We start from the raw sequence: 21,586 nt of genomic DNA on the forward strand, positions 1-21,586 counted from the left end.
CTCAACTTCCACTTGAAAAGAGAAAGGAGGCTTTGATCTGAGTTGGCGAGCTCAAGAAATCAAATCCATGGATTTTGAAGACCAGATGGGTGGAAAAAATATTCTGGTTTAGTCCTTTTTTTTGTTTTTTGGGGTTTTTTTTACTGGTGAGAATTCATCTTTGTACTCATGGGCATTACGAAAGCTTGTTCAGGGCAGGCCTGAGATATTTGAAGATGCAATTTGTAGGGCGAAGGGTATAATGATGGTAATAATAATGGTATTTGTTAAGCGTTTACTAGGTGCCAAGCACTATTCTAAGCGCTGGGGTAGATACAAGATAATCAGGTTGCCCCATGTGGGGCTCACAGTCTTAATCCCCATTTTACAGATGAGGTAACTGAAGCCCAGGGAAATGAAGTGACTTGCCCAAATATCGTGATGGTTGTAGATCCAATTTGAGGAATATTAACCTGCCGGGAAAGGCGATTGAACATCAGAAAGAGGCACCAAAGCAACTACCTTCTTAGGAAAGCTTTCTAGGTAAGGTGGATCCTGGCAAGGACTCAGTTATCATCAATCAATCAATAGTATGTATTAAATGCCTACTGGGTGCAGAGCACTGTACTAAGCACTTGGGAGAGTACCCTAGTAATAGTAGCAGAAACATTTATTGAGTGTCCACGGTGCAGTCACCATAGCGAGGGCTTGGGAAGGACAGAATAACAAAACGACAGATTCCCTCTCCAAGAAGAAGAAGCAGTATAGTAATAGCATTTATTAAGTGGTCCCTTGCGTGGAGTACTGTATGGAACACTTGGGAATAATAATAGTAATAATAATAATCATCATAAATGTGGTATTTGTTGAACACTTACAATGTGCCAGCCACTGTACTAAGTGCTGGAATGGCTGCAAGCAAATCGGGCTGGCCACAGACTCTATCCCACATGGGGCTCACTGTATTAATCCCCATTTTACAGTTGAAGGAACTGAGGCACAGAGAAGTGAAGTGACTTGCCCAAGGTCACACAGCAGATAAATGGCAGAGCCAGGATTAGAACCCAGGTCCTTCTGACTCCCAGGCCGGTGCTCTATCCACTAGACCACATCGCTTCTCAAGTCAGAAAAACAAAATGACATTCCCTACCCACAAGGAGAGGACACTGTAATGTAATGGAGGAGACTATTATATAGAAATGCTTATAACAAGAAGACACATTATGCATCCACATTTCCTCAAGCATATATTTCAATATGTATTTGATTAGCCTGCCTCCCCCATTTGAGTGTAAGCTCCCTGTGGGCAGAATGTGCCATTTGCTTGTTTTGTACTTCCCAGTACCTCAGTAGAGTGTGTTATACCCAGTGGTTACTCAGTAGAAGCTACCCTTATTATGACGATTACTCCTCCTCCTCAAAGCGTATACAAACTAGCAGACCCGAGAGATTACAGTTCTAACTTTCCCTCTGTCTACTTAACTTCTCACTCTACCATAAAAGGAAATTAGATTGATCTTACCTGATTTAATCTTCAAGAAGAGTGTGGAGTTGCTCACTGTTGTCTATCATCATCATCATAATACTTATGGTATTTATTAAGTACTTCCTAGGAGCCAAAGCACTGTACTAGGTGCTCTGGTAGATTCAAGGTAACCGGACTGGACACAGCTCCTATCCTACAAGGGGCTCATTTCTAGGATGGAGGTAGAGCAGGTATCAGATCTACATTTTACAGATGAGGAAATTGGGACTCAGAGAGGTTGAGTGACTTGACCAAGGTCACACAGCAGGTCAGAGGCAGAGCTGGGATTTGGAGTGCTAGAAGTCGGTTAACCAATTATTTGATCGCTGCATCTTCCCGCCTGAAGGTAATAGAAAGGCTATACTTAACCTCCAGGGTCTTTCTTTACTCTTTTTGAAACACTTGAACCGGTCAATTCTTCAGAGACTTTTCTGTGAATTCTAAAGACTAAGAGGATCATCAACAAACAATTACCTGGGTGCCTTGAGGTCCACATCATCTCATCCCCCCAGTATGGACCCATCCAGTTTTGTTTTTATAAGTTCACTCCGTTCTTCCAGAACGTGCGTTTTCACTACTGTTTCGGCGAGATGGTGACTGTGGAATCAGAGTAGATCTTCCTCAACTGGATGGAATTTAAAGTCAGAAGAAATGGTTAAGGGTGGGCAGTCAAGATGGAGCACTAAGGGGTGAGTTTTGTTAACGCAGGGTGCATCAGGATGAGGACCCCTGTGTCATAGGATTCCCCAGTGTGCTGGAGAATTCTCTCCAGGCAGATTCTCCATATTCTCATTTGAGTTTCCACCCTCCCTCACCACCCCAATATTGGCCACCATTCCCCCCCGTTGCATGTGGTTTCTGGGGACCAAAATTGTGAAATGTTTCATAACATTATTACTATATATTAAGCTCTGAAATCCCTCTAGTCTGCAAGTTCCTTGCAGGTAAGGAAAGTATCTACCAATTCTGGGGTACTCCCCCAAGCACTTAATTCAGTGCTCTTCCCACAGTGAGTGCCCAGTAAATACCATTGATCGATTGACTGATTGAGGTTGCATCCCCAAATTAGGTTTTGTTATGGAGGAAAAAAAATCAACTCAGTCTGAGGTGAAAGTGACGAAGATTTAAGGCAGAGAGGGATTGAGAGTCATCTCGATTCAACCTATGCCGTGAGTAGCATCTTGGGGAGGGGGCAGCATCCGATCGTGATGTTTGCATCTCCCCATCCCAACATTTAACACAGTTTTTGGCACACAGAAGTGACTAGCAAATCCCAAAATTAATTTTAAAATAATCACGTACAAAATGGTCAATCGATCCATCAAAGGTCTTGCTGTGTACAGAGCACTGTATTCAGGGCTTGGGAAAATACGATACAGCAGAGTTGGTCATCATCCCTGCCCACAGGGAGCTTACAGCCTAGAGGGGTCTAAAGGTACTAGATAACTGGGATGGACCCCAATCAATATCTCAATATCTCCCTTCACCTGAATAATGATAATAAATAGTATTATTGTAATAATACTTAAAAATCCTATTTATTGAGTGTTTACTATGTGCAGGACACTCTACTAAGAGCTTGGGAGAGGACAACAGAATTAGCAAACAAGTTCCCTACCCATTATGAGCTTACAGTCTAGAAAGAGAGACAGTCATATGAATAATAATAATAGTAGTATTTGTGAATCACTTGTTATGTATCAAGCACTGTGCTAAGTGCTGGGTAGATACAAGATCATCAGGGTCCATGTGGGGTTCACAGGCTAAGTAGGATGGGGAATAGGTATTGAATCCCCATGTTGACCATAAGGGAACTGAGGCACAGAGAAGTAAAGTGACTTTTTCTTGCTGGTATTTGTTAAGCACTATGTGCCAAGCACTGTACTAAGTGCTGAGGTAGATAAGTCAATCAGGTTGGACACAGTCCCTGTCCCACATGGGGCTCACAGTCTTAATCCCCATTTTACAGATGAGGGAACTGAGGCCCAGAGAAGCAAAGTGACTTGCCCAAAGTCACAGAGCAGGCGAGTGGCGGAGTTGGGATGAGAACCCAGGTCTTCCGACTACCAGGCCTGTGCTCTATCCACTAGGTCATGCTGCTCCCTGAACCTGAACCGTCTCTCCCACAGAGGATGGGTACCAATCGGACGTCAATCTCGGAATTCCTCCTCCTGGGGTTTGCCGTCCACCCCAAGATGCAGCTGTTCCTGTTCGGGCTCTTCTCCCTGCTCTACACCGCCACTCTGCTGGGCAACGGGGTGATCCTGGGCCTTGTCTGGCTGGATGGGCGGCTCCACACCCCCATGTACTTCTTCCTCTGCCACCTGGCCGTGGTCGATATCTCCTACGCCTGCAACACGGTCCCCCAGATGCTGGTGAACCTCCTGCGTCCAGCGGAACCCATCTCCTTGGCCGGCTGTTCCGCCCAGACCTTCTTGTTCCTGACCCTGGCCCACACCGAATGCTTCCTGCTGGTGGTGATGTCTTACGACCGCTTTGTGGCCATCTGCCGCCCTCTCCGCTACCCCCTGGTCGTGAGCCGGAGAGCGTGCCGGATCCTGGTGGGGCTGTGCTGGGCTCTGGGCTCCCTCTTGGCTCTGCTCCACCTGCTCCTCCTGCTCCGGCTGCCCTTCTGTGGGCGGAGGGAAATCGACCACTTCTTCTGCGAAATCCTGGCCTTGCTGCGGGCGGCCTGTGGCGATGCCCGGATCAACGAGGCCCTGGTCTTGGCGGGGGCCGTCTCGGTGCTGGTGGGCCCCTTCTTCTCCATCCTGACCTCCTACCTGAGCATCCTCTGGACCATCCTGAGGCTCCGGTCACGGGAGGGGCGGCGCAAAGCCTTCTCCACCTGTGCCTCCCACCTGGGCATAGTGGGGCTCTTCTACGGCACCGCCATCATCACCTACGTGGGACCTGGAACAGCGAACCCCGGAGAGGGGAAGAAATATCTTTTGCTGTTCCACAGCCTCCTCAACCCCATGCTGAATCCCATGATTTACAGCCTGAAGAATGGGGAGGTGAAGAAGGCCCTGAGGGAGGTGATGAAGAGGGTGAGGGCCCCATGAGAGAGACTCTCCGAGCCCGGGGGAGGTCGCCGTTTCGGTAACTTCTGTAGCCCATCCTGCACGGCTAACTCGACCACCCAACCACATATTAAATCCGTCACCAAATCCTGTCAGTTCTACCTTCACATCACCTGTAGAATCCACCCTTTCCTCCTACCTCGCTGACCCAAGCACTTATATCCTCTCTTGACTACTACATCAGTCTTCTCACTGAACTCCCTGCCTCCTCTATCTCTCCACTCCATTCCAGTCCATACTTCATTCTTCTGCCTTGATCAGTCTTCTAAAACAAATTCAGTCCATTTCTTACCGCTCCTTAAGAACCTCCAGTGATTGCCCATCCACCTCCACATCGAACATAAACTCCTTACCGGCGGCTTTAAAGTATTCATTCAGCTTTCTTCTCCTACCTTACCTCGCTGATTTCCTACTACAACCCTGTCCAGGCATTTCACTCCTCTAGTTATCTCGATCTCGTCTATCTCACCATTAATTCCTTGCCAACACCCTCCCTGTGGCCTGGAACTCCCTTGCCCTTCACATCCTACAGACCTCCAATCTCCCTACCTTCAACGCCTTATTCAAATCACATCTCCACCAAGAGGCCTTCCCTGACTAAGCCCTCACCTACCCTACTCCCTCTCCCTTCTGCATCACCTATGCACTTGTATCTGTACCCTTTAAGCACCTGATATTCACCCCACCCTCAGCCTCGCAGCATTTATGTACATAACAATTATTTATTTTAATGTCTGTCTCCCCCTCTAGACTCTAAGTCCCTTGTGGGTAAGGAACGTAACTACCAGCTCTCTTGTACTCTTCCAAGTGCTTAGTACAGTGCTCTGCACACAGTAAGTGCTCACTAAATGCCATTGATATATACACACCCACACACCTATATATATATATCTTAGTACATATATGCAAATAGGTATTCAACACACAGATCATCTTTCTTAAATGATCTGCACCCATCTCTTCACTCCTCAGAAACCTTCAGTGGCTTCCCACTCCTCTCAGCACCAAATGGAAAGTCCTAACTATTGGCTCTAAAACACTCTATCAGTTCCTCCCTCGAAACCCATCCGCTCTCTTCTCCTTCTCTACCCCAGCTCTTACACTCCATTCTCCCCAAGTTCACCTTCTCACGGTGCCTTTTCTCAACTCTGTTGCTGCTGACCTCTGGTTCATGTCCTTCTTCCTACTTGAAATTCCCTCCTTCTGCCAGCAATCCATGTTTTCCAAGCCTTTTGGAAATCCTATCTATAAGACGGTGAAAGTGGTGGAGAGCCTTAGAGCCAATGGTAAGGAGTTTATGCTTGATGCAGAAATTGGTAGCCGTTGGAGGCTTTGGGGAAGTTGAAGAGACATGTGTGGAAGGATGTTTTAAGATGATCTGGGCAGCGATGAATACGTTCTACAGGCTGCTGGGGGAGGAAGCTGGAGGCTGGAATGTTGCAATCACCACTTCAATCAATCGTATTTATTGGGCGCTTACTGTGTGCAGAGCACTGTGCTAAGCTCTTGGGAGAGTACAACAGTCCCTGCCCACAAAGAGCTTACAGTCTAAAGGGCCACTTAACATAAGAATTTCTGAGATAAATTTTTTTCATTTATGTTGTCAACCACCTTTTGTACCCGTTATGCCCTGTGGCTCCTCCTTTTGCGTCTTGTACCTCTTGGCACGTTTGTTTACTTGTGTCTCCTCTACCTGCCTCACTTCCAGGAGGCCTTCCCAGACTGAGCCCTCCTTTTCCCTCTGCTCCTCCTCCCCTCCCCATTCCCCCTTCTCCCACCCTCTGCTCTTCCCCGTTCCCCTCCCCACAGCACTGTGCTTATTTGTATATATTATTACTCTATTTATTTTGTTAATGATGTGTATACATCTATGATTCTATTTATCTTGATGATATTTACTACTTGTTTTGTTTTGTTCTATTCTGTTTTGCTCTCTTTCTCCCCTGTTTAGACTTTGAGCCCTTTATTGGGCAGGGATTGTCTTTCTCTGTTGCCCAATTGTACATTCCAAGCGCTCAGTACAGTGCTCTGCACATAGTAAGCACTCAGTAAATACGATTGAATGAGTGAATGGATGGATGGATGGTCCATGGAGATGAGGATGGTCTCTTCATTTTCCCATCCCAGAGCTGACAGCTAAGAATGGTAAGAGCTGAGGAGTATTTTTAGGCGGCCAGCTGTTCTGAGAAGCAGCATGGCTTAGTGGAAAGACCCCGGGCTTGGGAGTCAGAGGTCGTGAGTTCTAGTCCCGGCTCCACCACTTGTCCGCTGTGTGACCTTGGGCAAGTCACTTCACTTGATGTGCCTCAGTCCCCTCATCTGGAAAATGGGGATTAATTCTGTGAGCCCCACTTAATAATGTTGGTATTTGTTAAGCGCTTACTATGTTCTAAGCGCTGGCGTAAACACAGGGGAATCAGGTTGTCCCACGTGGGGCTCACAGTCTTAATCCCCATTTTACAGATGAGGGAACTGAGGCCCAGAGAAGTTAAGTGACTTGCCCACAGTCACACAGCTGACAAGTGGCAGAGCTGGGATTCGAACTCATGAGCCCTGACTCCAGGGCCCATGCTCTTTCCACTGCGCCACGCTGCTTCTCTTGGGACAACCTGACTACCTTGTATCGAATGGTGGTATTTATTAAGCGGTCACTATGTGCAAAGTACTGTTCTAAGTGCTGGGGGTGGGGGGGTACAAGGTAATCAGGTTGCCCCAAGTGGGGCTCACAGTTTCAATCCCCATTTTACAAATGAGGTAACTGAGGCACAGAGAAGTGAAGTGACTTACCCGTAGTGACACAGCTGGCAAGCGGCGGAGGCGGGATTAGAACGCATGAGCTCCTACTTCCAAGCCGGGGCTCTTTCCACAGGACCACGCTGCGTCTCTACTCAGCGCTTAGCTTGGCACGTAGTAAGCGCTTAATAATACCATATTATTAGTATTCTGACCCTCATCGCTAGACCGTCTAAGCAGCGTAGCTCACTGGAAAGAGCCCGGGCTTGGGAGTCAGAAGTCGTGGGTTCGAAACCCAGTGGGACTTTGGGCAAGTCACGGAACTTCTCGGTGCCTCAGGGACCTCATCTGTCAAATGGGGATTCAGGCTGTGAGTCCCTTGTGGGACAACCTGATGGCCCTGTATCTCCCTCAGCGCTTAGAACAGTGCTCGGCACATAGGGAGCGCTTAACAAATACCAACATTATTATCATTATTATTCTTCTAGACTCTGCCACTTAGCTCTGTGACTGTGGGCAAGTCACTTAACTTCTCTGTGCCTCAGTGACCTCATCTGTAAAATGGGGACTAACTGTGAGCCTCACGTGGGACAACCTGATGAGCCTGTATCTCCCCCCCGGGCTTAGAACAGTGCTCTGCACAGAGTAAGCGCTTAACAAATACCAACATCATTACTATTATTAGAACCCCGGGGGTCAGAAGGGCCGGCGGGAAAACCCGTATGCAGGCGCAAGGGGCGCAGTGGTCCACCAGATGGCGCCATTTCCCGGTGCGGCCTTCCCGCCCACCGGGCCGCAATGGCCTGGGCCCAGGAGGCCCGGAAGTGCCTCCTGACATGCCCTGGATAATTAGCCCAAACGCGCCCATTCACTGAACTGCGCCAGGGGGTTGAGTTATCCACGTTATCCACATTATCCAGGTTATCCACGCTTCCTTCCTGCGGGCCACTGCGCCTTGGGGGGGGGGGGCCTTGGCCCAGGGTGCTTCTGGGGGAGCGGGACTGGCCAATAAGGGAACAGGGCTTTGCACATAGTAAGCACTTAATAAATGCCATCATCATCATCATCATTATTATTAGAAGTCGTCTGGAGGCGGCTCAGAGCGAAGGCTGATGGGGCTGGGGGGTGGGGACGCGACCGGAAGTCCCTGGGAAAGCCATTGTGGAAGCAGGGGGATAATGGAGGCTCGGTGGAAGGGCGGCGCCCTCTAGCGGCGGGCTCCCGGAACGGGGCCGGTTCCCCCCTCGGGAGGACGTTTCCCGCAGGGCGGCCGCGGCCCTTCCTTTCCCTTCCTTTCCCTTCCTTTCCCTTTTTCCCGAATCAGTTCATCTTCTGGATTGAGTGCTTCCCGGGCAGCGACCACCATCCTAACTGCATAATGATGGCATTCGTTAAACGCCTACTAGGCGCCGGAGAGGGGACGAAGTGATCAGGTTGGCCCACGTAGGGCTCCCAGTCTTCATCCTCATTTTACAGAGGAGGGAACTGAGGCCCAGGGAGGTTAAGTGACTTGCCCAAAGGCCCACAGCTGACAAGCGGCTGAAAGGGGATTTGAATCCATGACCTCTGACTCCCAAGCCCGCGCTCTTTCCACCCGCTGCTTCTCCCACGCCTGGGGGAGTACACTATAACAGCTGGTAGACACGTTCCCTGCCCACAGTGAGCTTACAGTCTAGAAGAATCCAAATCAATCTCTCTCTCTCATAATAATAATAGTGGTATTTGTTAAGCGCTTACTTACCAGGCACTGCTCTAAGCGCTGGGGTGGATACCAGCAAATCGGGTTGGACACCGTCCCTGTCCCACTTGGGGCTCACAGTCTTAATCCCCATTTTGCAGATGAGGTCACTGAGGCCCAGTGAAGTGACTCATCCAAGGTCACACAGCAGGCAAGTGGCGCAAATGAGATTAGAACCCATGACCTCTGACTCTCAGGCCCGTGCTCTAGCCATTATGCCATGCTGCTCTCTCTCTCTCACACACATACACACACACACTCACACACATATCCATCCCCATACCCCACACCACCATCCCCCCCCCACACCCTTGAAGGCCCTGAGGCCCAGACAGGCCCAAATTAGAGGTGCTAATCATAATTGTGATTACTATTATTATGGTATTTGTTGAGCTCTTACTTTGTGCCAAGCACTCTGCCAAGTGCTAGGAGAGAGGCTATCAGATTAAATACAGTCCTGACCCACATGGGGCTCACGGTCTAAGCGGAAAGGAGAACAGATGAGGAAACTGAGTCTAGAGAAATTAAGTGATTTACCCAAAGTCTACAGCAAGGAAGTGGCAAAGCCAGGATTAGAAGCCAGTTCACTTTCCACTAGCCCACAAGGCTTATCAGTGTTATCAGTCTTGTTGGTGGTGTTACTTTTTTTGTGTTTAATGTTTCAAATCTAGTTCTCCCTCCTACTTAGACTGTAAGTCCCATGTGGGACAGGGATTGTATCCAGCCTGATTATCTTGTATCTACCCCAGTATTTAGAATACAGAGTAAGCACCTAATAAACACCATAAAAAACCACTACAAAGGAACATCAGTTGGCCCTCCTGGATCCAACCAATAGGGAGGCGTCACCCGCTAGCCCCGGGCCAAGGGGACCAAGGGACAACCAAAAGAGAAAGCAGCATTGTCCGCCAAGACAGATCAGAATAGCTTTCTGCCCAGGGCCCTGATCAGTGCCTGTTTCACCTCCCTGTTCCTCAGGCTGTAGATGAAGGGGTTCAGGGTCGGCGTGACCAGAGCATAAAAGAAAGGGAGCAGCAAGGCCTGGGAAGCTGGGCGCGCAGACACGGGCTGCAGGTAGGTGGAGAAGGCAGAGCCATAAAACAGCCCCACCACAGCCAGGTGGGAGCTGCAGGTGGAGAAAGCCCGATACTGACCCGGAGTCGAGCCCATGCCCAGCACCGTGAAGAGCACCCGGGCGTAGGAAGCCAGGGTGACCAGGAAGGCGGTTAGGCCATAGAGGCTTCCAAACATGAGCACCACGGCCTCGCTGGCCATTCGGTCACCACAGGCAAGGCGCAGCAGGGGCGGGAGGTCACAGAAGAACTGGCTGACCACACGCGAGCCACAGAAGGACAGTTGGAAGACAGCAGCCGTGTGGGCAGTGGAGTTGAAGAAGCCGCTGAGCCAGGCTCCCGCCACCAGCTGGGCACACATTTCCGGGCGCATCTCCTGCAGGTACCTCAGCGGGCGGCACACGGCCACGTAGCGATCGTAAGCCATGACGGCCAGCAGGGCACACTCCGTGCTGCCCAGGGCGATGAAGAAGAAGGTCTGAGTGGCGCAGCCTGCAAAGGAGATGAAGTGGCAGGAGGAGAAGCTGTCGGCCAGCAGTTTGGGGACGGTGACAGAGGTGAAGCCCATTTCCAGCAAGGAGAAGTGACCCAGGAAGAAGTACATGGGGGCAGAGAGGAGGACAGAGTCCGTCCAGGCCAGCAGCACAATGGTCAGGTTCCCAAGCAGGATCAGGAGGAAGAGGAGTAATGACAGGAAGAAGAGGCCCAGTTGGGCTGCGGGGTGGGTGGAGAAGCCCAAGAGGATGAAGCCGGGTGAAGTGGCTGTGGTGCGGTTCTTCATTTCCTGCTCACAGTCCATCTGTGGGGGTGAGAAAAAAAAAGGAGGATGGAGGAGGAGATGGAGAAAGAGGAAAAGGAAGAGGAGGAAATGGAGGAGACAGAGGAGAAGGAAAAGCAGGAAGAGGTGGTGGAAGGACAGAGGAGAAGGAGGACGAGGAGGAGAACGAGGAAGAGGTGGAGGAGGAAATGGAAGAGACAGGAGGAGGAGACGATAGAAGAAGATGGGATAGAAGGACGAAGAGGGGAAGGAGGAGGAAGTCATGGTGGAGAAGGAGATAGAGGAAGAGGAGGAAGAAGTAGAGAAAGGAGAAGGTAAAAGAGGAGGAGGAAATGAAAGAGGATGGGTAAGAAAAGGAGGAGATGGCAGAGGAGGAGGTGAAGGAGGAGAAGGGGAAAGAGGAAAAGGAAGAAGAGGAGGAGAAGGAATTTGGAAATGCCCAAGGCAGATCCGGCAGTCAGAAGAGTCTACACTCGCCTTCAGGGTGGGGATGGGAATAGTCAAAGACATAACCTGGGTGCATATGAGGGAAACGGGCTGAAGTTTGGGCTGAAGTTCCCAACAGAGCCTGCGCACAGTCATTCATTCAATCGTATTTATTAAGCACTTACTGTGTGCTGAGCACTGTACTAAGCATTTGGGAAAGTACAATACAACAATAAACAGTGGCATTCCCTGACCACAACGAGCTCGCCGTCTAGAGATGGGTGGGGGAGGTGGGGGGAGGAACAGACATCCATGTCAGTCTGCAGTGTAACGCAACTTCCTAAAAGTTCCTCGGCCATCCAAATCCCGGAGGCCATGCGTCACTCCGCCCAGATGAGAGCTCCAGTCCGAATCTTCTCCTTTCCAAGAGAAGACCGGACAGGCAGAGCTCTAGCTCCTCTCTCTCCCGCCCTGTTCCCTCTTACATCTTCGCCTCGCTCTCCAGGGGGCAAGGGGCACAGAGACCCACTTGCCTCTTGCAGGAAAGCGACCTTTAGCCTGGTCCTGAGGAAGGAATCCGGCCTCTGCCCGAGCTCATTGTCTCCTCAGGTCGATCACTTCCTCAGGAAAACGGCTTCTTCCCTTCCAGGACAGGGGGCCGGGGGTGGGGGAGGGCAGAGCTGGACTGGTCCTGGGCATCCCCAAGCCGGAGGCAAGATTGTTTTCCTTAGTCACTTCTCCCCGCCCTCCTCGTCTCCCAGCCACCTCCTCGGACTGCAGCCCAGCCAGGGTTTAGCACGCACTTGGAGCTGGGACTGGAGCCATGATTTAAGAGTGTTTTCATTCAGCTCACTCAACTTCCTTCCTAAGGCTTCAAAAACCCACTGACCACAACCGCCGGACCCCTGGCGCCACCCACAAACCCACCGGACACCCTCTCCGACACATCGGCTGTTCCCCTCACCGGGACGCTGCCCTTGTCTGGGTTGGGGTTCCTTGGGCTGGCTCAGGGATCCACCCGGAAGAGGATTGTGGGTGGGGATGTCGGCTGGGCAAGCTGCAGGAGGCTGCTCTCTGGAGCGCGGGCCTCAGCTCCTGCCACTGCTTCCTTGTGAAACCGAGCGTTCGGGAACTGAGATCCTCTGAGCTGCCTGAATTCCCTTCACTCCGGTGCCAGCCTCGGCCTCCGGGACCATTAAGCCTGGGCCAGGCTGCAAGGGGAGGGTGGATGTCTTTGAGGGAAGATCAGATCTTGTCCTGGAGGATTTAGACAGGCGCTTACTATGTGCCAAGCACTGTTCTGATACAAATTAATCAGAATGGACACAGTCCCTGTCCCACATGGGGCTCGCACTCCTAATCACCATTTTACAGAGGAGCTAACTGAGGCTCAGAGAAGTTAAGTGACTTGGTCAAAGTCACCCAGCAGACAGGTGGCAGAGCCGGCATTAGAACCCAAGTCCTTCTGACTCCCAGGCTCGTAAGGGGTCTCTCCATCTCTAAGTCTCAGGAGGGTGATCCTGCAGCCACCTTGGTCTCACACATTTCCCCAGCAGCAAATGCTACCCTGGAAACGCAGAACCCTCTCCCTCACTTGTAGAAATGCTGCCCTGTCCCTCACCATCCCAGTTGTAACCTGAATGAGTCCCCTCTTCGCCTGCAGGATCCCCGTAGGGAGGGAAAGGCCCGAACAGCGGACAGAGCCTCCGACCACTCCTGCGGGATTCTAAATTCTAATCCTAAATCTGTTGGTTTTGTTGGGTAGCCCTAGGCAAGCGGCTACTCGTCTCTGGTTTTCCAATTCCCCTTGGAAGCCTGAGGATGGTTAGTAACCATTTCCCCTTTCAAAGGGTTGGGGAGGGGAAGAAGGGTGAGGGTCTGCAAGGACCATCTGACTAACCCATGGCTGATGGACCAGCTTACTGTTTGACTGGCTGACTGGCTGACTAGCTGCCTGGATGACTGACTGGATGACTAGCTGACTGACTAGCTGATGTTGACTGGCTGAGCGAGTGGCTGGCTGACTGCCCGACCCACCGACTAACTGGCTGACCAAACGACCTGCTGGCTGACTGACTGAATGGACAACTGACTGACTAACAGACTGGATGGCTGGCTTGAGAGGAAGAGAAAGCCCAATCCTGTCCGCACGGCTTCAAGCCCTTGCGTGCTGCTGCCACGGTGAGATCTCTTGGTCCGTCCATTAGGGCCGGAACCGAAAGGCAGCACGGACCTCTCACAAAAGCTGCCGCTCCAAAAAACTACTCCAACCTCTCCTCACCACTGCCCCTTAACCCTTAACCTGTTAGGATTTAGCTGCAAGGATCTCCTGTCCTTCCAACAACCCCAACTCGCCATTCTCTGTGGCGAAGGGAGTGAGTGGCACCTGCCCAGTCCAGCAAAACCAGGAGACCCCAAAGTCAGGTCCAGGAGTAACCACCACCCCCCCCCCCCCAGCCCTCCTCTGGCTGTTCCCTGCTCCTCAAGAGCCCTAGATGGTCCCTGCAGGCCCCAGTAACAGCCCATCTCCCCGGACTACTCCGGGACCGTGCCTACCAGGAGCACTAAACGTTTTCCTCTTCTTCTCCGGGAGGCCGGGTGCCTTCTGGAGATTAATTACCCGCTTCAGGACGCCCCGACCTGCACCAAGAGCAGCCGGAACTAAGCCTTTCTGGGCACAGTGATCACATGAGGCCAACTGACCACTTGGGTACAGCCTCCCCCCACTCCCCCAACCCTCAAAGCAATATGCTGATCCCAGTCACGGTCAGATTGAAATTCTGTTTTCCAAATGCTCTGTTAAGTTTTCTCTGGGTTCTATAGCAGCACTGTGAAACCATACAGTCATTATCCCAGCTCCTCCACTTGTCTGGTGTGGGCAAGTCACTTCACTTCTCTGTGCCTCAGTTACCTCATCTATAAAATGGGGATTAAGACTGTGAACCCCATGCAGAACAGGGACTGTGTCCAACCCAATTTGCTTGTATCCACTCCAGCATTTAGTGCGGTGCCTAGCACATAGTAAGCACTTAACCAATATCATTATGATGGTGATTAGCAGCCTAATTTGCAAGGTGCAGCCACAAAAATACTATGATAACCACCTCAGAGAAGGATTCTTCTGGCAGTCCTTGCTCACCTGGGAGGCTTGTAAATTCAGTCAGTGAATCAGTCTGAGTTGTAAGAACTGGACTTTGACCTAGTAGATAGAGCACGGCCCTGGGAGTCAGAGGAACCTGGGCTCTAGTCCCGGATTCACCACTTGTTTGCTGTGTGACCTTGGGCAGGTCACTTAAATTCTCTGGGTCTCAGTTACCTCATCTGTAAAATGGAGATTAAGACTATCAGCCCCATGTGGGACAGGGACTGTGTCTAAACTGATTATCTTGTTCCACTGTTCTACCCCAGAGTTTAGAACAGGGCTTGGCACGTAGTAAGCACTCAACGAATACCATAAAAAAACCTCAGATCTGAGGAAAAACCTACGGGGTCCCCCTCCCCAGCATTCCCCAGCCTGGAAAGGACCACCCGTCGGCCCAGGCTAGGGGTGGATTAGCCGGGCGTGGAAGCAGGGGATGGACTAGCTGACCTTGGGAGGGTTGGGTCAGGTCTGTTTGATCTGGCCCGAAGTCATCCCGAGACAACCTGGTGCCCGCGTATGAGGAGACATCTTGGGGACGTGGTAGCCGAAACGCAGACGACTTACCTCGGGAGTACATGGACCCTGACCTTCATGAGGAAGGGAGGAGGGAGCTAGCCTAAACCCACCACCGGAAGCCTCTTGGGGGCTCCCCTCGCCCAAAGATGAAGCCGGACTCCACCCCAGGGAGGCCCTCCGCAGGGAGCTCCCAGCCCGGCAGTGCCAGGCCTTGGGAGGTGAGTGAGGGCTGGCGGACGGGGGAGGAGATAATCCCCAACAGCGGCATCCTGGGGCTGGAGTTGGCACCCAAGGCTTCTGCCTCACAGGTAATTGGCCCCAATGCAGCCTCCTTCTGGACCGCCTCATCTCTCAAATACCCCAAGTGCTCCCCACATTTCAAAGTCCTCCCAAAATTATCATTATTAATAATAATAATAATAAATAATAATCACTATGGTATTTGCTAAGCACTTATTATGCACCAAACAACAGACTACACGCAGGAGTGATTACAAGATAATCAGGTCTGAGTCAGTCCCTGTCCCACATGGAGGTCACAGTCTAAGTAGGAGGGAGGACAGGTTTCATCCCCATTTTACAGATGAAGAAACTGAGACTCAAAGAAGTTAAGTGACTCGGCCAAGGTCACACAGCAGGCCGGTGGCAAAGTCAGGACTCCTGACTCCCAACCCTGCGGTCTTTTCATTAGGCCACACTACTTTTCTGTTGCACCCAGTCATCCCCAGCTCTCTGCGAGACAACTGATGAAAGTCTCGATCCCCGGAACGTCCGCTCCCGGTGGGAGATTAAACATCCCAAACCCCCATTTGACCGCATCCTGGGCAGCCGGGTCACTCAGACCGACTCCAACCGAGAGGTGGCTTCTGGAGAGAGATGGGTTGTTCAAGCGCCAGGTCCGATCTACCACAACTCCGCCCGATCCTTGAGGGGAGAAATTTCCAGAGAAATGTTAGAACTTCAGTTCTCACTCTTCACTACCCAGCAACCGCAAAATTACCGGAGAAAACAGAGCTACTCGGTCGTCAGTCAACGGGTGGGATTTATTAAGTGCTGACTGTGGGCTTGGCACTGTACTGAAAGGTTGGGAGAGTGTAATAAAAACAAAAGACATGATCCCTGACCCTCAGGGTGTTTACAATCTAACGAGCATCATCACCTATTCATATTTTTTCGCACTTACCTCTGTCTTCAGAGTTAGGACAGCAGTTGAATGAAGACTCAGGTGGGATCCGGGCTAGAAGCTTGTCGCCATGGGATTTTGGTTGAGCCACTAAACCTCTCTGGGCCTACCCAACTCCACTGTGACAGGGGTCTTTTTTCTGCTTGGGCGGCTGGGCATGTCGGTTAAAGGGTGGGGCAAGATGGCTGCCAAGAGGGAGCAGGTTAAGGAAGGCCAGGAGGAGGAGCAGAGAGGAGGAGTTGCTTCCCATGGGGATACACGGTTAAGAAGGAGGGAGCAGGAGGGGGAGGAGGAACAGGAGGAGGAGGAGATAGTTGGAGCAGCAAGAACAGCTGGAGAGGTTGAGGTCAGCCCCTCCCGCCCCAGGTAACGGAGCCAGAGTTGAGGGGGAGCCTGAAGGAACAAGAACGTGACTGGGCTGGCCCTGCCTGGGGGTCACAGGGACTCCGGGAGCCGCTTGGCTTTGGGGGAGGAGAGGAGCGGGTCAGAGCAGACAGTGATCTATGGGTCAGCATTTGCACAGCTGTCTGATTGTCGGCTTGGCCTTTTGTAAATCTCGTGTGTGATTATCCGGTTGAGGGCAGAGCCAGGGCCCGAGGGGAAGAAAGCGGGAGCTGGGGGCTCAGGGAGTTCGTGTGGGAAGGAGCTCCAGACCCCAACTCTTGTCCCTCCCATCTGCCCAGCTCTCTCCAAAGGTCAGAGATGCTGACCCCAAAGAACCCCTAACAGAGTTGGTCCCCCGGTCTGAGCCCCAAAGCCCCCAGAAAGGGCAAGTCACCAGGTACTATGCCACCCTGGCTTTGATGAGTAATTTTTGCCTGTGAGTGGCCCCCTCCCCACTTAAAATGTTGCTCCCACCCGGCTCTCCTGCTCCCAGAGGGCCAGATCTGGGATTGACCAGCTCCAGGGGACATTCACCCACCTCACCTCCTCTTGGGCAACATCCTTCCCCTGAAGCTGGTGTTGGAGGGCCCTTGGATTGACACTCAACCCCTAAAAGGAGGTTAGAACTAAGTTGTGACGGTTGGGCCCCTGTGGTATTTATCGAGTACTTACTGTGTGCAGAGCAATCAATCAATCAGTTGTATTTACTGAACGCTTACAGTGTCCAGAGCATTAGATTAAGCATCTGGGGGAGTACAACATAACCGAGTCGCTAGACATGTTCCCTGCCCAAAAGGAGCCTGAAGGCTAAAGGAGGAGATAGACATTAATGTAAATAAATTAGGAATATGTACTTAATTAAGTACTGCGGGGCTGAGGGCGCGGTGAATAATAAATCCGAGTACAAGGGAGAGGGAATAGGGAAAATGGGGAATCGTTTCTACATTACATTACTAGAAGAGTAAGATCAAAAGTGTTTATCTCCCTTTCTACACTGTAAGCTTGTTGTGGGCTGGGAATATATCTGTTTGTTGTTATACTGTACTCTCCCAGGTGTTTTAGTATAGCGCTCTACACACAGTAAGCACTCAATAAATACGACTGAATGGAAGGCCACTTGGAGGAGATGTGATTTTACTAAGAAGGTGGGGAGAGTGATTATGCGTTGGATGTAAAGGGAAAGGAGTTCCAGGCCAGAGGCAGGACCTGGGGGAGGGGTTGGCAGCAAGAGAGACCGAATCAAGGTACAGTGAGTACTTTACAGGAGCAAAGTGTGTGGTCTGGGTTGTAGCAGGAAATCAGAGAGGTAAGGTAGGAGGGGACACGGTGGTTGAGTGATTGAAGCCGATGGTAAGAAGCTTCTGTTTGATGCAGTGGTGGTTGGGCAATCACTGGAGGTTCTTGAGGAGTGGGGAAACATGGACTGCACAGTTTTGGAGAAAAATGATCTGGGTGGCAAGGGCAAGAATGGACTGAAATGGGGAAGAGACAGGAGGCAGGGAGGTCATCAAGGAGGCCGATGCAGTAGTCAAGGGCACAGAACTAAGTGTTTGGAAGAAAAAAGTGATGGAAGAGAAAACCTTTGGAGTCTGAACACCCTCCACCGGGAGTCCCCTCCTTCCCTTGCATTTCTATAGGGTTGCCCCCTCCTTTGGAGAGGCTGCTCAGAGTGCTCACCCCAAACCCGACAGTGATGCCCAACACATTGTTAGTGTCTCCTCGATGGGGGGGTTCCACTTTTACATTAGGAATTGATCATCAATCAATCAATAGTATTTATTGAGCACTTACTGCATGCAGAGCACTGTACAAGGCGCTTAGAAGAGACAATATATTAGAATTGGTAGACACATTCCGGACCACACAAGCCCACAGTCAAGAGCTGTAGGACTCCCTCCTTCTAGACTGGGAGCCCGTTGTTGGGTAGAGATTGTTTGTATCTGTTCCCGAATTGTACTTTCCAAGCACTTAGTACAGTGCTCTGCAAACAGAAAGTGCTCAATAAATACCATTGAATGAATGAATGAATGAATGATTGAGTAAAATTCCCCAGGAAGAAGTTCTCCTTTGGGATCTGCGACGGAGCCTCCTGGGAATTCCAGCCCCATCACCCTGTCCTGGGTCCCAAGTGGGTTGGAGGGAGATCAGCCTCACTGGGGCTACCCCCGCCTCCCCCGCCATAACCAGAACACTAACTCTGTGGGATGGGGTGAGTCTGTGGTATTTAAGTGCTTACTATGTGCCAGGCACTGATCTAAGGGTTGGGGCAGATACAAGGTTATCAGATCGGACACAGTCCTTGTCCCACATGGGGTTCACAGTCTTCATCCCCATTTTACAGCTGAGGTAACTGAGGTGGACAAGAGGCGGAGCCTTGATTAGAACCCAGGCCCTTTTGACTCCCAGGTCCGTGCTCTATCCACTAGGCCACAATGTGTCTCACGCCGTGTTGACAGACTGACTTGCATGGGGTGAAGAAAACTGCATGCAAGAAATACGGGCCGAAGAGAGGATTGGAGACAAGCAGCCCCCAATCGGGACCGAGAGGGCATTAGGGGAGTTGGATGGTCCAGCCCTAATCATCCATCCATCCGACCATCGCTTGTTCTTCCTAGCATCCGGTTGCCCCTGCTACCAGAGAGACAATATTAGGCTGGAAGGGCCATAGGTCTGACACAGTAATGGCGGAAATCTCTGCGGGATCACAGTCTCCTCTCCCCATGGGCCTGAGCTGCAACTTCCTTCCTTCCCCAACTCCGATTCCCCTTCCTCCACTGGCTTGGGGCGGGGAGGAGCTCCCCTCCCGCTCAAGGGCTCAGCGGTCAGGTGACCCTCCTGACAGTTTCCAGTGGAGGCCAGGGAACCAGCGTCTGTCTCCCCTCTCCCCTGTACTTTCATCCCCCCGGTCCCACTCCACCTCTGTCTTTCTGGTGAATCGATCCAGGCCTCAAGAGAGACAGCTGCTGATCGCCTTTCCCTTCCAAGGGTGCAGTAGCATCTCCCCACCGCCTCCGCCATCCCCCTTCCCGGCTCCTACCGACCACCCGAGCAGAAATAAGACAGGATCTCGCTCATCCCCGCTACCTCTAGACTGTAAGCTCGTTGCCGGCAGGGAGCGTTTCTGTTTATTGTTGTACTCTCCCAAGAGCTTAGTACAGTGCTCTGCACACAGTAAGCGCTCAATAAATACGATTGAATGAATGAATGAATCCGTATTCTTTGACTTTTCCATGGCGAGGGTCCAGGCTGGATGACGCATCCTTGTTTGTTCTCCTACCTGGCTCTGCCACTTGCCTGCTATGTGACCTTGGGCAAGTCACCTATCTTCTCTGATCTTAACCCATCCCTCCCGAGCAGTTACCCCCTGGGAGCCTTCTCTGAACCAATCAGGATGTTCTGGGGGAGCGGGGCGCGGTTTATGGTATCTGCTAAGTGCTTACTACGCGTCAAACGCTCTCCTAAGCTCTGCGGTAGATACAAGTGAATTAGGTTGGACACAGTCCCTGTCCCACATAGCGCTCACAGTCTAAGTAGGAGAGCCCAGAGCCAGGGAGGAGGGCACAGAGTGGCAGACACCCGCATTTAGACCAACCTCCACATGGGTGTGGGAGGGTTGAGGGGATGTGGTCAAAGGAGGCTGAAGGAAGGAAAGGAAGTTGCATTGAACTTGACAAAGGTTGGAGGGGTGGGGGGTGGCCGGGATCCCTTCCTGTCTGGCTCCTTTGTTTTCATCTGACTCAGAAAGGCGGATAGTTCGGCTGGGATCCTGCCAAGCGATTCTCCGGAGCCCGAGTCGCAGGCGGGGCCGACTCTCCCGGCGGGATCCTGGGTCAGGAGGCCTCATGGGTGCCTGGCGTAGGGCAGGAGGAGCCTTGGGGGTAAGAAGGGCTCCTCGGGGGTGGGGGTGGGGGCTTACCTCAGGGTGGAAGGCTCCGGATGATGGAGGAACCAGGCTGGGGCCTCAGGAACGGGCCCCGGGCCCCTCGGGTCAGGGTCGCCGCTGCGGCCGCCCCCGAGGTGGCCCGTCCGGCCTGGCGTTTCCTCTCGGCCCCTCCCCGGCTCCCGCCACTCCTCTCTTCCCACCCGGCGTCCTCCATCCGCTTTCGGGGCCTCCCCCACTTCCCCCGTGCCCCTCTCCCCCAACTTCCTCATCTTCGGGGAAGCTGGAGGTTCGGGTGGATAATAACAACAATCACGGTATTCGTTAAGCGCTTACTACGTGCCGAGCACCGTTCTAAGCGCTGGGGGAGATACAAGGTAATGAGGTTGTCCCACGTGGGGCTCACGGTCTTAATCTCCATTTTAGAGAATGAGGTAATTGAGGCTCAGAGAAGTCAAGCGGCTTGCCCTAGGTCACACAGCAGACAAGCGGCAGAGTCCGGATTAGAACCCACGTCTTCTGACTCCTAAAGCCCTGCTCATTCCACTAAATCGCGCTGCTTCTCAGCACGGGGTGGGGTTGGGGGGAGGGGAGATTGGACCATATGGCGTGGAGGGGGGAGGGTGGGATGCTTAAGGCCCTCCCCATCCCAGCCAGGCCACCAGCCCCTCGTATTCCCCGTGGCCAACTCCCCCCACTCCCCAGCCCGTCAGGGACCCAGGAGGTCCGGGCCACTGGGGAGGAGAGGGGCCGGGCCGCACGCCCCTTCCCAGGGCTCCTTGGCAGGTGGAAGCGATTCCTAGTGAAAGACCCAGCTCCGGGGGATGGGGATGCAGGCCACCCCCCCGCCCCCCGTGTCGATAATAATAATAATAATAATGTTGGGATTTGTTAAGCACTTACTGTGTGCCGAGCACTGTTCTAAACCCAGAGGGCGGGGCATTCTAGGTGAGGAGGTCGTCCCACGTGGGGCTCGGAGTCTCGATGCCCATTTGACAGATGAGGTAACTGAGGCCCAGAGAAGTGACGTAGCTTGCCCAAAGTCAACCGGCTGACAGGTGGCGGGGGCGGGATCAGAACCCACGACCTCCGACTCCCGAGCCCGGGCTCTTTCCCACGACGATGGAGACGCCGGCTCCCCCGGGG

At 52.1% G+C, this 21,586-nt stretch overlaps 2 protein-coding genes and 1 long non-coding RNA gene across 3 annotated transcripts; 1 reads left to right on the plus strand and 2 right to left on the minus strand.

Annotated features, from left to right (window-relative positions):
- Positions 1–3,636: 3,636 nt before the first annotated feature.
- Positions 3,637–4,569, plus strand: LOC100083655 (olfactory receptor 13-like). The gene has a single exon (XM_007661444.4). The coding sequence runs from the start codon at positions 3,637–3,639 to the stop codon at positions 4,567–4,569; it is 933 nt and encodes a 310-aa protein (XP_007659634.3).
- A 5,407-nt stretch (positions 4,570–9,976) lies between these two features.
- On the minus strand, positions 9,977–10,912 carry LOC100090096 (olfactory receptor 5A2-like). Its single transcript, XM_001519286.3, has one exon. The coding sequence runs from the start codon at positions 10,910–10,912 to the stop codon at positions 9,977–9,979; it is 936 nt and encodes a 311-aa protein (XP_001519336.3).
- A 4,520-nt stretch (positions 10,913–15,432) lies between these two features.
- Positions 15,433–21,451, minus strand: LOC120638789. The gene is made up of 2 exons (XR_005660733.1): positions 21,344–21,451; positions 15,433–15,917 (listed from the first exon to the last, which is right to left on the minus strand). It is a non-coding gene; the product is annotated as an uncharacterized LOC120638789 (long non-coding RNA).
- Between the last annotated feature and the right edge of the window lie 135 nt (positions 21,452–21,586).

This window comes from Ornithorhynchus anatinus, chromosome 13 (assembly GCF_004115215.2).
Source record: "Ornithorhynchus anatinus isolate Pmale09 chromosome 13, mOrnAna1.pri.v4, whole genome shotgun sequence".
NCBI classification, from domain to species: domain Eukaryota; kingdom Metazoa; phylum Chordata; class Mammalia; order Monotremata; family Ornithorhynchidae; genus Ornithorhynchus; species Ornithorhynchus anatinus.